Source organism: Capricornis sumatraensis, chromosome 16, assembly GCF_032405125.1.
Source record: "Capricornis sumatraensis isolate serow.1 chromosome 16, serow.2, whole genome shotgun sequence".
Lineage (NCBI taxonomy): Eukaryota > Metazoa > Chordata > Mammalia > Artiodactyla > Bovidae > Capricornis > Capricornis sumatraensis.
The window spans coordinates 54,345,310-54,362,231 of record NC_091084.1 but is presented as its reverse complement, the minus strand read 5'-3'; the positions used below and the strand labels follow the sequence as shown (position 1 = coordinate 54,362,231).

Below are 16,922 nucleotides of genomic sequence, written 5' to 3'. Positions count from 1 at the left end.
TAAAAGGAATGCTCTCAGGAGAAACCTGTAAAGGCGTGAGGGAATCAGGATAGGGAAAGGAAAGAACTAAGCAATGATATAATTCCAGGTGAAGTTTAATTAATCAAGTTTAATCAGCTTGATTCTATGCTTTCTGGAGTGTTAATTGCACAATAGAGTTGTACTTCTGCACCAAATATCATTAGCTGTTGGCCATGAGGGAAAGGTGTGTATAACTCTCAGGTCTTTTGCATAAGCTGGTTCCAGTCATCCCAAGGAAGTTCTCCAGAGAATGTTGCATGTGGGAACTCATAGCAGTAGTACCTATAGCTGCTAGAAATGGACACAACCATCCATTTAACAGGATCTCTGGAGAATCTTAATGGGATCTTAGGACACACATCCTGAGTTTTTCTATATTCCTTGTTTGCTAAGATTTTATCATATGTAGTAAGTGTTTTACTTTATTAGGTACTTTCTCTGTGTCTGTTCAGATTATCATTTGATTTTTCTTTTTAAACCTGTCAATGTTGTGGATAACCTTGATTAATTTTCAAATATACCAACACTGTATTCTGGCATAAAAACACATTGTCATGATTTATTATTGTTTTTATATATTGCTGGATTTGGTTTGATAGATTTTACTTAGGATTTTTGCTCCTTTGTTCATTGGTGAGGTCAGACAATGTTTTTTTTCTTTCTGATGATGTCTGTTGTATCTAGGTTAAGCTAGACACAGGAAAAGAATTGATGGGAGTACACTCTTTTATCTTCTCTGGAAGAGTTCTTTTAAGATTTGAATGATCTATTTCTTAAATATACTTTGGAAATTGCCAATAAAGTCAACTGAGGCTGGAGCTCTCTTTGTGGGTACATTTTATGGTTTAATCTCTTGCATGTTTATAATTCTAATCAAGTTTTTTTCCCTTGAACAAAATTGTCTATTTGTCTAAAATTTCAAATTAGAGTTTTTGTCTTTTCCAGGAATGGGATTTTTGTATACCAGAGAGTGAAGTTGCTGGATCATATGGGGTTTTTTTTTTTTTTTTGGTTTTTTAAGGAACCTCCATACTGTTCTCCATCATGCCTGCACCAATTTACATTCCCACCAACAGTGTAGGAGGGTTCCCCTTTCTCCACATCCTTTTCAGAATTTATTACTTGAGAATTTTTTGGTAATGGCCATTCTGAATAGTGTGAGGTGATACTTCACTGTAGTTTTGATTTGCATTTCTCTGGTGTTAGAGGTGTTGAGCATCTTTTCATGTGTCTGTTGGCCATCTGTATGTCTTCTTTGGAGAAATGTCTATTGAGAACCTCTGCACACTTTTTTTAATTGGATTTTTGCTTGTTTTGATTACAAATATTTTTTCCTCAATTTGTCTTTTGGATCTATTTATGTAATTTTTATCATGCAGAACATAATTATAATTTTATTGACAGCTAATATTTGGCAGATATGTCACACTTAACATTTTCTGTTTGTTGAACATCTTAAAGTGTTTCTGATGTTTGTCCAGTTGTTTTTTTTTTTTTGAGAAATAATTGATATACATCACTGTATAAGTTTAAGGTGTACAGGACTTCCCTGGTGGTCCACTGGTTGAGTCCATGCTTCCACTGCAGGGGGCATAGGTTTAATCCTTGGTTGGGGAACTAAAACCCCACATGTCTCACAGCGATATATGGCATGATGGTTTGATTTAGATATCTTGTGAAATGATTACCACAGTAGGTTTAGTTAACATCCATCATCTCATATAGATAAAATAGAGTATTTCTGATTTTTTAAAAGCTACTTTAAATAATGCTGAGAGCACTGTTTTGCATGTAGCTTTTTTCCTCTGGTTTATTTCTGTAGCGTATGTAAAGATAACATATACATGAGATAAACCTATTTAATTTTTGACCATAGGCCATTAGTCAGACCATAATTGTAGCATGATTTTCAGAAGAATATGAAAATTGGGCTTTATTAAAAAAGAAAAAAATCCATCTTATTGTTTCCTTTGTTGATAGTTTTCATTCTGACGCGAAAGTTTTTCCTAATTATTGGTAGTATTTTTACTACTTCAAAATATATATTAAACATCAGGCCATGAATCTTTTTCTGGTACAAATTGAATTAAGTATAGTTATAGAATCTCAGTTGACAGGATTCTAGATATCATCTTGTTTAAGCTCCTGTTCAGAATTAAAATGTCTAAAATATCACTAATAGGTAACTTCATTGTCAGAATATCCCTGGTACTGGGGACTCTTGTCTTACTTGGGAGCTAGATTCTAAACTCAATAAATAATGAAAATTCCATAAAGTAAAAAATTACTCTTGGAAAACTCTTAAATTGCCTATGAACTATAGAATATGTGACTTCAAGTATCTATCTTTATACAGTAATATATAACAATAATATATACAGTACTTTGGGCTTCCCTGGTGGCTCAGTGGTAAAGAATCCACCTGCCAGTGCAGGAGACACAGGTTTGATCCCTGGGTTGGGAAGATCCCCTGGAGAAAGGAATGGGCAACCCACTCCACTTGCCTGTGTAATGCCATGGACAGAGGAACCTGGTGGGCTACAGTCCATGGGGTTGCAAAAGAGCTGGACATGACTGAGCAATAAACGACAACATATAGTAATTCACTATATATAATGGAGCACATGCACAAAATGTAATTCTTAGCAATGCTTTGGGAGGTAGGGCTAAGTACATATAGTTGACTATGTGTAAGTTAAGTGTATGTGAAACTAATGTAGTACAATACTGTATAGTAGAAGGATTTCTGGGTCTAATAATGGCTTCCCTGGTAGCTCAGCTGATAAAGAATCCGCCTGCAGTGCAGGAGACCTGGTTCGATCCCTAGATTGGGAAGATCCCCTGGAGAAAGGAACGACTACCCACCAGTATTCTGGCCTGGAGAAACCATGGACTATGACAGAGCCAGACATCCTGGAATGTGAAGTCAAGTGGGCCTTAGGAAGCATCACTATGAACAAAGCTAGTGGAGGTGATGGAATTTCAGATCCCAAAAGATGATGCTGTGAAAGTGCTGCACTCAATATGCAAACAAATCTGGAAAACTCAGCAGTGGCCACAGGACTTGAAAAGGTCCGTTTTCATTCTAATCCCAAAGAAAGGCAATGCCAAACAATGTTCACACTACTGCACAATTGCACTCATCTCACATGCTAGTAAAGTAATGCCCAAATTCTCCAAGCCAGGCTCCAGCAATACATGAACCATGAATTTCCTGATGTTAAAGCTGGATCTAGAGAAGGCAGAGGAACCAGAGATCAAATTGCTAACATCCGTTGGATCATTGAAAAAGCGAGAGTTCCAGAAAAACATCTACTTCCACTTTATTGACTACACCAAAGCCTTTGACTGTGTGGATCACAACAAACTGTGGAAAATTCTGAAAGAGATGACAATACCAGACCACCTGACCTGCCTCCTGAGAAACCTGTATGTAGTTCAGGAAGGAACAGTTAGAACTGGACATGGAACAACAGACTGGTTCCAAATCTGAAAAGGAGTACATCAAGGCTGTATGTTGTCACTCTGCTTATTTTACTTATATGCAGAGTACATCGTGAGAAACATTGGGCTGGATGAAGCACAAGCTGGAATCGAGATTGCCGGGAGAAACATCAATTACCTCAGATATGCAGATGACACCACACTTACAGCAGAAAGTGAAGAACTAAAGAGCCTCTTGATGAAAGTGAAAGAGGAGAGTGAAAAAGTTGGCTTAAAACTCAACATTCAGAAAACGAAGATCATGGCATCTGGTCACATCACTTCATGGCAAATAGATGGGAAAACAATGGAAACAGTAACAGACTTTATTTTTGAGGGCTCCAAAATCACTGCAAATGTTGATTTCAGCCACGAAATTAAAAGATGCTTGCTCTTTGGAAGAAAAGCTATGACCAACCTAGACAGCATATTGAAAAGCAGAGACATTAATTTACCAACAAAGGTCCGTCTAGTCAAGGCTATAGTTTTTCCAGTAGTCATGTTTGGATGTGAGAGTTGGATTATAAAGGAAGCTGAGTGCCAAAGAATTGATGCTTTTGAACTGTGGTGTTGGAGAAGACTCTTGAGAGTCCCTTAGGCTGCAAGGAGATTCAACCAGTCCATCCTAAAGGAAATCAGTCCTGAATATTCATTGGAAGGACTGATGCTGAAGCTGAAACTCCAATACTTTGGCCACCTGATGCGAAGAATTGAGTCATTGGAAAAGACCCTGATGCTGGGAAAGATTGAAAGCAGGAGGAGAAGGGGATGACAGAGGATGAGATGGTTGGATGGCATCACTGACTCGACGGACATGAGTTTGAGTAGGCTCCAGGAGTTGGTTATTTACAGGGAAGTCTGGCATCCTGCAGTCCATGGGGGTCACAAAGGGTCAGATGACTGAGTGACTGCACTAAGTATATTCCTTGTATGAAAGATTGTATTTTTCATATATATTTTCCATCCATATGTATGAAATGTTATGTTGCTCTGTATCATTTTTTGGTATCCTATGCATTTTTATTTTCTGTGTCATATATACTATCCCATCTAACATGCTGTACATTCGGTGCACCTTATTTGAAAGGTAGAATGTTTAGTTCCTCATCTGACACCTGGGGAGACATTTGTAACTGTCTCCAGAAATACAGAACAGTGGAAGTGAAGCTTCCTGACTTTCTTTTTTTGTTGTTGTTTTTAAATATTTATTATTTATTTATTTGGCCTTCCCAGGTGGTGCTAGTGGTAAAGAACTCACCTTCCGACACAAGAGACATGGGTTCAATCCGTGGGTCAGGAAGATCCCCTGGAAAAGGAAGTGGCAACCCACTCCAGTATTCTTGCCTGGAAAATCCCATGGACAGAAGAGCCTGTTGGGTTAGAGTCCATGGGGTCGCAAAGAGTCAGACATGACTGAGTGACTGAGCACAGCACATTTATTTATTTGGCTTCACCTGACTTTTAGCTGTAGCATGTGGGATCTTTAGTCGCAGCATGAGAGCTCTTAGTTGCAGCTTGTGGGATCTAGTTCCCCAACCAGGGATTGAACCCAGGCCCCCTGCATTGGAAGTGTGGAGTCTTAGCCACTGGAGCACCAGGGAAGTCCTTGAAGCTTCCTGACTTCCAAGGCTAGATCATAAAAGGTAATGTAACTTTCCCCTAGCTTGCTTGTTCTTGAGATACTTGCCCTTGGAGTCATGTCACATATAGTGACCACTATAAATATACAGTTGACAGCCCCAGCTAGCCCTGTCCTGGCTCTGCCCTTTCTAATTCATGACCCCTAGAAACTATGAGAAATAAATGACTATTGATTAAGCCACTAAGTTTGGAGTGGTTTGTTACCCCTGCCATTGTAATTATTATACCCTCCCTTCCCAGCACTGGGCTTACAATTTTGAAAACTCTTAATAAAATTTCTAAGTGAAAAATGGTATCTTATTTCAATTTTTATTTCCTTGATTACTGGAAGAAGCTATTGGGTAGGGAGGTAATAGTTGGCATGCTAGCTATAGATACCATTTCAAACTTAATAAATAAGTCTAATGCTGAAGTCATTATTTCTCTACCCTCAACTTGATCTTCACCCTTTTTCCTCCAATTTCTACTCATATTTCAGCTCAGATATTACTTCTTCCAGTTAGCTTTCCCTGGCTGTGCTCTCTGTCTTTCAATCCATTCTGGGTTAGAGGCTTATCTTATGTGCTCCTGTAGAACCCTGTTACTTACTCCTATTTTAAAACTTTTTATATTTGATGTGGTAATTGCCCTTTTACTTATTGTTATGCTTCAGTAGATCTTGAGCTTTACAAGAGCAGAGACACTATCTTCTTGTTCCCTATAGCGTTTGCTGTGCCTAGCATATAGTGTGTGCTTAAAAAGGAGATATTTTTAATTAATTCAACAAACATTTGAGTGTCTACAGGGTACCAGGTTCTGTTCTTGATAATGAAAATACATTAATAATTAAAACAAAGTAATATTTTGATTGATCACAAATAGTATATATTTGTGATTTAATTTAACCTCAAAGATAACATGAAATTATTTTTCCAAAGGCCTTTATCTTAAAAAATATATCCACTTAATTAGAAAATTCATTTCAATTGGGAATTCTATTTGATTGCATGGTTACTTAAACATGTTCTAATATTCTCTTTCTCTAATATTTATGTTCCCCTGGAAGAACATGGCTATTTTGTCACTATTTATGATTCTGAGTCAACACATCTTCTGTGTATAAGGTACAAGCTAGCTACTGTGACAGATATAAGGTTGTTGAAAATATGGTCACTGCTATCAACTATGAAGATACCACCATTATGTAGTTGGGCTTCCCTGGTGGTAAAGAATCCACCTGCCAATGCAGGAGACCTGTGTTCATCTCTAGGATGGGGAGATTCCCCTGGAGAAAGAAATGGCAACCCACTCCAGTATTCCTGTCTGGGAAATCCCGTGAACAGAGGAGCCTGGCAGGCTACAGTCCATGGGGTGGCAAAAAGTTGGACACAGCTTAGCAACTGAGCACATGCCACCATTATGTAAGTGATTACTCTTTTTAAGGAAATTTCTACTATCATCTGTTAACTTTTATTTTAATACTTTGAGTGACATTGCATTTGGGATTGTAGCAAAAATATAAGCATAGTTATTTTCCCCATAATGTTTGCAAAATAATGACTTTGATGAATGTTGATTTAATGTATTAATGGCAAGAAGAATGCTTAGATAGGTAGGAGAAGGAGAAATGATAGGGGATGCAATTCAGTGTATTGAAAAACTATTTTATTGGGAGTTAAGAAGGCTCAACCTTATTTCACATCAGAACATAACCATCACCTACTGTATTAGGGTACAGTCAAAGGTGTGTAGCAAAGACTATGAAATATAATGGTTCAAAGCAGAGAGAAAATAATTTCTCTTATAACCTTCAGAGGTTAGTGGCTGACCAGGCCTGGTGGAGGGGACCTGTGCCATCCTCAAAATGTGACTGCCATTACTGATCCAAAATGACTTCAACCCATGAGAAGAGGAATAAGATTTAGGAGAGTGTACACTTAATCCTTTTCAGGGAAAGACCTGAAAATGGAACATATCATTCCCGCTTTCATGTCACTGGACAGAGTTTAGTCACATGGTCACACTTATCTATAAGGTAGACTAAGTATAGCCCTTAGCCAGGCTGCTGTGTAAGTACCCAACTGTATGATTAAAGGAGAGAGAAATATTGGCAGATATCTAGCAACTGGGTGCTGTTACCAATCTGGGATCCTCAAATTCCTGACTTAACTGTCAACCTTGTAAAACACCTTGGGAAACTTATATATGTGTCTGTTTATCATCCATTTGAAATACTAAGTTCTCTTTGTTTTTGATTGAAGTTAGGAGTGTATATGGTAGTACTTGAGGAGGGCATGGCATTCCCACTCCAGTGTTCTTGCCTGGAGTATCCCCATGGAGAAAAGAGCCTGGCGGGCTATAGTCCATGTGGTCGCAAAGAGTCAGACACGACTGAGCAACTAAGCACATGGTAGTACTTAAGATGTGTTTAATTTTTAGCAATTGGCAACTGTCCTTGATTTAAATTTTTTAAATAAGCTGATGTATTTTGTTGGACAAAAATATTTCCAAGTGTGAACTTCATTGGAGGAATAATTAAATAGAGAGCAATGAAGAAGTTAAACTGTTGACTAGATTCCAAAGTGAATCTAACAATCAAAATGTTAGAGTTTGAAGGGATCTTTTCTTTCTTCTTTTTTTAAAAAAATGCATATAGAGAAGCTATATACCAGAATGAGGTCTTTTCAGATTAAATTCCAACCTCTAAATTGTACTGATGAGCTTCAGAGAGAAGTGACCTGTCCGAGGGCTCATAGTTTATTCGATAAAAGAGGCTGAGTAAAGAACTCAAGGCTTTTAAGTTTTAATCTGTTAAAGAAACTGACAACGATATGGAAAGAGTAAGCTCAGCCAGGATACTACATAAGCCCTGAAGATTCAAAGTGAAGTAATTTCTTTCAGTCTACCACCCCAAAAAAGTTTTGAGTGGTATGTGATATTCCTCTGTGAATACTAAACTAGGGCAGGTTAGCTGTAGTAGCAAATACTCCAAAATTTGTTGGCATATTTGTGAGGTAGGAGGTAGAGGGGAATTTTGCTCTGTGAATCACCTATTCCATCTTGATGCTACATACTCCTGTAAGTCCTTGGAGCCCTCTCTCTTTTGTGGGTTGATGGGGAAAGAGAGGATGGGGAGGGGGCAGAGGTGGCTGGTGGTAAGGGAGTGTTTAATGGCCTGGATTGACACACATCTCTTTTACTCAGATCTGTTGACCAAAACTCTGTCACATGATCTCATGTAACTCTAAGGGAGGCTGGAAGATATATTCTATCTGTGTCCCCAGGAAGAAGAGCAGAACATCATTTCTATTTCTTACAAGAGAGGATACTGGAGTAAAATTATCTGTTCAAAGTACTAGTAAGAGATGCTACTGACTGGAGATTTAATATAGTCCCTCACATGATCTCTTACTGTAGAGCTTGAAAAGATAATCTAAAAAGTTATCACACTCTACTGAGAATATAAGGTCTCGGAGGAGGTCAAGTGATTTGTTCTGGATTATCTAGCTAACCAATTGCAGACTCAAGATCAGGACCACTCTTCCTAGAATCATAAAGTCTGTGGTCTCTTCATTACCCTGCAATGACCTCCTGAACTAGTTGACCAACAGTTGGGTTTTTCATTTGTCAAAAAAGGTGAGATGTATCAGAATAAATAAAACAGTAACTATTTGAAATGTTTTATTTTGATTACCTTATATGAGAAATATTTTTATTTAAACCTTTATAGAGGTATATATTACTGTGTCACTGAATAGTCAACTTCAATTAAGTTTATGTGCTTTGTGATTAAAAAAAAAGAGTTAAAGAGTGTTTATGTAATCTTAAGCTTTGAAATAAACTGATTGTTTTTATATTTCACACTAATCTTGGCATAATCAATATTATACTTAAATGGTAACAATGTATTTTTTAAATTTATTTTCTACTTTTGGAGTAGTTAGCATCTTTATTTACTGGATATGACTTTTATATTCATTTAGTGATTATTATTCAGATTTTATTAAGCTAGTTGTTATTAAGTAAATATCATTTTTTATGACAAGTGTAATCATTCAAATTTTTTCCTAAACCAATTTAGTTTACATTTATTTCCATAATTTTTTAAAGATGGAGAAATTAAATTTAGAATTAAACCATTTTTTCTCTTTAGAGAAAAAAATTATTGCTTTAACAAGAGTGTATTTTGGACTCAGTCAGGAAGCATCTGGTTTAGAAAACACGTTCTGCTTCAGGACTCTACACTTGGATCTCTAAGCTGGCTGACCCTCAGAAGTAAATGTCAGTTACATTCACTCTTCAGATTTTCAGCTTGCAGTTTCCTATTTTAACTTGTCTAGAAATAAACTAGAAAAAAATTAATTTTTTCTCTGTAGTTAATATAAAACTGATGTTTACTGTTTAGACACTCATCTCTATCAGAAACATTTTAAACTGTTATTTACAGTTTTGTAATTTTAGGTATATTTGAGTTATTATATATTGGCTCATATTTAGATGCTTAACAATATTAAGATTTGGAATTGTTAATATATCTATTCTTTCTTCAAATTACAGGCTTCCTAAGAACCAAGAATTAGGTTAGAATTGATTGTGATATATAACAGAAGATACTTTTAGGCTTTATTCTAGTAGTTGTGCAATTAAATATTAGGACGTGTACTCAGTAAACTAATAGCATTAATGTCTGGTGATCATTTTTATATTTATATAGCTATAATAAAAAGGAATATTGTTTGCTTTGTAGCTGGAGTTAATTATTGTTAGAAGTATTATTAACCTGCCCTACATAATTATTTTGTTTATAGTGAAATGGTACAGGCTTTAGAAATAGAGGAAAACAATAGAATGGGAATGACTAGCAATCTCTTCAAGAAAATTAGAGATACCAAGGGAACATTTCATGCAAAGATGGGCTCGGTAAAGGACAGAAATGGTATGGACCTAACAGAAGCAGAAGACATTAAGAAGAGGTGGCAAGAATACACAGAAGAGCTATACAAAAAAGATCTTCACCACCCAGATAACCATGATGGTGTGATCACTCACCTAGAGCCAGACATCCTGGAATGTGAAATCAAGTGGATTTTAGGAAGCATCACTATGAACAAAACTAGTGGAGGTGATGGAATTCCAGTTGAGCTATTTCAAATCCTAAAAGATGGTGCTGTGAAAGTGTTGCACTCAATATGCCAGCAAATTTGGAAAACTCAGCAGTGGCCACAGGACTGAAAAAAGTTTTCATTCCAATCCCAAAGAAAGACAATGCCAAAGTATACTCAAACTACCGCACAATTGCACTCATCTCACACACTAGTAAAGTAATGCTCAAAATTTTCCAAGCCAGGCTTCAGCAATATGTGAACTGTGAACTTCCAGATATTCAAGCTGGATTTAAAAAAGACAGAGGAACCAGAGATCAAATTGCCAACATCTGCTGGATCATCGAAAAAGCAAGAGAGTTCCAGAAAAACGTCTGTTTTATTGACTATGCCAAAGCCTTTGACTGTGTGCGTCACAACAAACTGCGGAAAATTCTTAAAGAGATGGCAATACCACACCACCTGACCTGCCTCCTGAGAAATCTGTATGCAGGTCAGGAAGCAACAGTTAGAACTGGACATGGAACAACAGACTGGTTCCACATCAGAAAAGGAGTGCATCAAGGCTGTATATTGTCACCCTGCTTATTTAACTTCTATGCAGAGTACATCATGAGAAACGCTGGGCTGGATGAAGCGCAACCTGGAATCAAGATTGCCGGGAGAAATATCAATAACCTCAGATATGCAGATGACACCACCCTAATGGCAGAAAGTGAAGAACTAAAGAGCCTCTTGATGAAAGTGAAAGAGGTTGTGAAAAAGGTGCCTTAAAGCTCAACATTCAGAAAACTAAGATTATGGCATGCGGTCCCATCACTTCATGGCAAATAGATGGGGAAACAATGGAAACAGTGATAGACTTTATTTTGGGGGGCTCCAAAATCACTGCAGATGGTGACTGCAGCCATGAAATAAAGACACTTTCTCCTTGGAAGAAAAGCTATGACCAACCTAGACAGCATATTAAAAAGCAAAGGTCTGTCTAGTCAAAGCTATGGTTTTTCCAGTAGTCATGTATGGATGTGAGAGTTGGACTATAAAGAAAGCTGAGCACCGAAGAATTGATGCTTTTGAACTGTGGTGTTGGAGAAGACTCTTGAGAGTCCCTTGGACTGCAAGGAGATCCAACCAGTCCATCCTAAAGGAAATCAGTCCTGAATATTCATTGGAAGGACTGATGCTGAAGCTGAAACTCCAATACTTTGGCCACCTGATATGAAGAACCAACTCAGAAAAGACCCTGATGCTGGGAAAGATTGAAGGTGGGAGGAGAAGGGGATGACAGAGGATGAGATGGTTGGAATGCATCACTGACTCAATGGATATGAATTTGAGTAGGCTCCAGGAGTTGGTGATGGACAGGGAGGCCTGGCATCCTGCAGTCCATGGGGTCGCAAAGAGTCAGATACAACTGAGCAACTCAAACTGAACTGAACAGGCTTTAGAGCCGGATCAACCTGGATTCAGTTCCTGTCTAGACTGGCAAAATTAGCTCAGTGTTATGAGGCTCCCTCTCTAAATCTTAATCTCTTCATCAATATGATGGTAGTAATACTACTGGCAGTAAGATACTGCAATGGATATTCTTGTATGAATGAATCTTGTTCATTTGAACATATTACTGTGGATGGAGAAATCTATGGGTCAAAGGCATATGCAGTTTGATATTGATAATTGCTGCAAAATCTTTCTAAAAAGCCTATCCTAATTTCAGTGTAACTAACTGTGTGATACTGCCTTGTACCGTGTATAGTACTGGAGTTTTTCAGTCTTTTCAGTTTTGTTTTTCTTTTTTTTTTCCTTTTCTTTTTTTTAAATTTTTAAATTTTTATTTTTACTTTATTTTACTTTACAACCGGTGGCTCAGAGGTTAAAGTGTCTGCCTCCAATGCGGGAGACCCGGGTTTGATCCCTGGGTTGGGAAGATCCCCTGGAGAAGGAAATGGCAATCCACTCCAGTATTCTTGCCTGGAGAATCCCATGGACGGAGAAGCCTAGTAGGTTACAGTCCATGGGGTCGCAAAGAGTCGGACAGGACTGAGCGACTTCACCTTCGTTCCTTACTTTACAATACTGTATTGGTTTTGCCATACATTGACGTGAATCCACCATGAGTGTACATGAGTTCCCAAACATGAACGCCCTTCCCACCTCCCACCCAATATCATCTCTCTGGATCATCCCCATGCACCAGCCCCAGGCATCCTGTATCCTGCATCAAACATAGACTGGCGATTCGTTTCTTACATGATAGTATACATGTTTCAGTGCCATTCTCCAAATCATCCCACCCTCTCCCTCTCCCTCAGAGTCCAAAAGTCCGCTCTACTCATCTGTGTCTCTTTTGCTGTCTCACATACAGGGTCATCATTACCATCTTTCTAAATTCCATATATATGTGTTAGTATACTGTATTGGTGTTTTTCTTTCTGGCTTACTTCACTCTGTATAATTGGCTCCAGTTTCATCCATCTCATTAGAACTGATTCAAATGTGTTCTTTTTAATGGCTGAGTAATACTCCATTATGTATATGTACCATAGCTCTCTTATCCATTCATCTGCTGATGGACATCTAGGTTGTTTCCATGTCCTGGCTATTATAAACAGTGCTGCGATGAACATTGGGGAACATGTGTCCCTTTCTATTTTGGTTTCCTTGGTGTGTATGCCCAGCAGTGGGATTGCTGGGTCATAATTTTGAAATGTTGCTGCTGCTGCTGCTGCTAAGTCGCTTCAGTCATGTCCGACTCTGCGACCCCATAGATGGCAGCCCACCAGGCTCCCCCGTCCCTGGGATTCTCCAGGCAAGAACACTGAAGTGGGTTGCCATTTCCTTCTCCAATGCATGAAAGTGAAAAGTGAAAGTGAAATCGCTCAGTTGTGTCTGACTCTTAGCGACCCTATGGACTGCAGCCCACCAGGCTCCTCCGTCCATGGAATTTTCCAGGCAAGAGTACTGGAGTGGGGTGCCACTGCCTTCTCCAATGTTAATCCTCTTCAAATCTCTTTGACTTCTGTATCAAATTTGGTGGTATAATATAGGCATTGGAATAATATATAGTAGCCCAGATAATTTTATTGTTTTATTTTATTGTTTTGATTTTTCTCTTAATAGCTATTCATATTGTAAAAGTAACTCTGTATTTGTTAGTTTGTGTCATTTATGAAATAGAGACTCCTTAAGTCAAGGCATGCTCACACTCTCTCTCTATATATATATATATACATACATTTTTATCATCCATCTAGTTTAATCAGATTGCAATTTCAGTTAATCAAAATTTCCATGTCTTCTCATTAGTTTTTGGCATGTATCCAAATAACTTTAATTTTCACTATTACTAGAATACTTTTTTGTTTAAATTATATATTAACATGATTTTATTTCTCTATAAGTGCAAATATACTCTAGTATCTTTCATATGTCTTGGCTTATCATTCTGAATATTCATTATCATTGTATAGATTGTAGATATAGACAATCTAAGAAGTTAGTAGGGACTCAGTCCATATTATGTATGGTAATGGAAGAGAGAAGTTATGTTTTATTTTCTTACTTTTGACTCTTTGTCCTAAAAATAAACTACTGGAAATTCCATTTAAATTTTATTCTTATTTATAATTACATTTCCATTTAAAACTTGCTACTCACTTGTGAAGCACTATTTTCACTTATAGGCATCCTGAGCTTTATGAAAATAACTTGAAGTATGTGCTAATGAAATAGGAGTCCTAAAATGAAGATGTTGGCAAGTCTTGCTTCACAAGCCAAGTTTGAACTGAATTTTCATTCTCATTCTTAATCAAGTCCATATTTAAACTTAAGACCTTTTTATAGTCAGGTTTTTTTTTCTGCTATAGATAAATTGAACAGTTTTCTGTGATTTTAAAGAGCAGTAAGGCTTATCTGCGACTTCCCAGTTGGTGCAGTGATAAAGAATCCACCTGCCAGTGCAGGAAATGCAAGAGACACGGGTTCAGTCTCCGGGTGGGGAAGAGCCCCTGGAGGAATAAATGGCAACTCACTTCAGTATTCTTGCCTGGAAAACCCCATGGACAGAGGAGCCTGGCAGAGTATAGTCTGGGGTGTCAAAGAGTCGGACATGACTGAAAACTCACACACGCACACACGCACTCACACACACAAGGCTTATCTGATCATTTTGAATTATAGACGTTTAGGAAGTATTTAATAGGCATGTTGTAATTACATTTATTTAATAGCTCCCACATTTCTTTTAAAACTTAACATAGTTGGTAATAATTGATGTCATTTTTGACTATGTTTTATTTTGGGTCCATAGCTCTTAAGGTTGTCAGTTTGTTAAAATTTTCTTAAATATAGTATTTTTAAAAATATGATTAGAGATTTATAAACCACCCTCATTAGGGTCTGGGCACTTTGGGGACTCAGTAAATAGCAGGTGTGTTTTATTACTGTTGCTGTTGTTCAGTTGCTCAGTCATGTCCAACTCTTTGCGACCCCATGGGCTGCAGCATGCCAGGCTTCCGTCTATACTAATATATTTATAGTAAATGCAGAACCTTGTAATATATGAATAAAACTTATTGGCTCCTCAGAAGGGCTTCATATTAGGACTCTACTTGTGATTCTGATTAAGTTTTAATGCATCTTTTTTTTTAATAGAATCCAAAAACAAGAGAGCAAATTGAAAATCTGTTAAGGAATGGGATGAACAAGGAGCTGCGAGATAGGCTTTGTTGCCGAATGACTTTTGGAACTGCAGGACTTCGTTCTGCTATGGGGGCAGGATTTTGCTATATTAATGATCTTACAGTAATACAATCAACACAGGTAAGTATTATTATTATATGTGTACTTTTATCACTGTTTTTTGCTTTATAAATTAGGTTTTAAAAAAAATAGTAAAAAAGCTTTATATCCAGCAAGATACTTTCTTACAAATGAAAAATGTAACATAAATTCTGACCTTTGGTCTTACACAAGACTCATCTTAGAGGTCACGTATGTATCTTTAGGGTCACAGACTGACATTCTGGTTATTTTGGTTGCCATCATCAACTTCTTGACAGTATTACTTTGCATTTCAAACCAGGAAATGGTTATTGACATTTTCATTTAATATAAAGAAGCAAACTTAGATAGAAGGTGATCTATTTTGGCATGTGGCCACTGATAAAGGTTAACCAGAGTATTTGGACATTTTAGTTGAAAATATTTCCCTTTAACATGGCTTTCCATATAATTTGAGAGTTAAGGCAGTGTTGATATGATTCCATTTGTTTTATTTCTCCCCATTTTTATGCAGTTTATTCTAGAAACAATTCTCTTTCCAGTGAATCATCTTTAACTGTTTCAGGGAGCTCCACTTTGGAGGCCAAAATACATTTAGCATATACTAAAAATAGTCCTAAACTACAGAATTGCTCAATAGATATGATTCTAATCAATACTGGCAAACAATAGATCTTATTCTGAGGAAATTCTTTAAACTCAATGGCTAATGCAGGGGTTTGGGAACAAATAATGACAAGATGACTGAATAGTAGGATGCTTGCTAGCTCCTGTCCCCATCCCCTTTCTTTTCCTCGTTCAGAAAAGCTTCAGTTAGATCTTTCTGATATGTTGGGATTCCTCATAAGATTTCATTTTGACTAAAGATTCCTTGACTTTACAAAAAGGAGTGGAGGAGGTGTTTGAAAATCAGTTTCTACAGAAGTGCAAATTTTTACAGGAGCTGAGATTCCAATATGTGAAGTAGAAAAGCCAGATTGAATCTGATTCTTAAACTTTAGCTTTTTTTCAGAACCTAGGTATAGTGGGATAAGATAAGATGGATTTTTACACCAAAGTATGAGATTCTGTGAGATTTTAGGATAGCATCATCATTAGAAATAAATAAGTTGGTCAATTTGGGCTATAATACATGCGTGAGTGCACGTGCACACACAGACACACTCACTCATAAGGAGTATGTTGGGAAGAACAATTATACTTGAAAGAACTGTGAAGGAAGTTCCCAGTTCCCAGAAGTCACTGGGACCTTATTTGGTACTGGCACCATAGTTACGTGGCAGTGCCTGCCATATCGTAGGTCTTCATTAAATTAGTATAACATTGTGAATGAATGGCTTTGGGCAAGTCATTAAATGGAGCTTCAATCTTATTTTGTCTCCTTTCTTTTGGAAGAGATGTTGAACAACAGAGACAAAAATAAAACTGGTACCTGCGTTTCTTTCTTTTTGGGGTTATTGTGAGGATTAAATGTGGCAACATTTTAAAAGTGTTAGTTTTGTATAGTTGAAAGTGTTTATTAAAGTTAGCAAATCATTCATAAAATAGTTAAATGGCTTTGGCTTATTGTGGTATTTTCAATATTAAATCCTTTATTCTACTTTTTGTCTCCTTTGGTGCAAATTTTCCTTGTTTATAAGATTTTCTTTGTGATTTTAAAACTAAGGAATGGGATCAGCCATCTTAAGAAATATTCTAATGAGGTTTATATTGCTGATGTAAAATATTTATGTCATAAATAGATCAACTCTTATGGTTAGCTTCAGTCTTATGATTTAGTAAGACCTAAAACGGTCAAACTTCCATTTTCTAGAGCCTTAATGCAAACAGCAATTTCTTTTGGTTCTTCTAACAGTTTTTCTTTTTTAGCATACTGACTTTCATGTCCCATCATTTTTTACCTAATGTTTTATG

At 37.1% G+C, this 16,922-nt stretch overlaps 1 protein-coding gene across 1 annotated transcript in view; it reads left to right on the top strand.

Annotated features, from left to right (window-relative positions):
- The window catches only part of PGM2L1 (phosphoglucomutase 2 like 1), a 54,461-nt gene that overhangs the window by 15,261 nt on the left and 22,278 nt on the right, over nt 1-16,922 (top strand). The window contains exon 2 of the mRNA XM_068988901.1: nt 14,880-15,047. Coding sequence (XP_068845002.1) covers nt 14,880-15,047 — 168 coding nt within the window. The remainder of the gene's footprint in view (nt 1-14,879; nt 15,048-16,922) is intronic.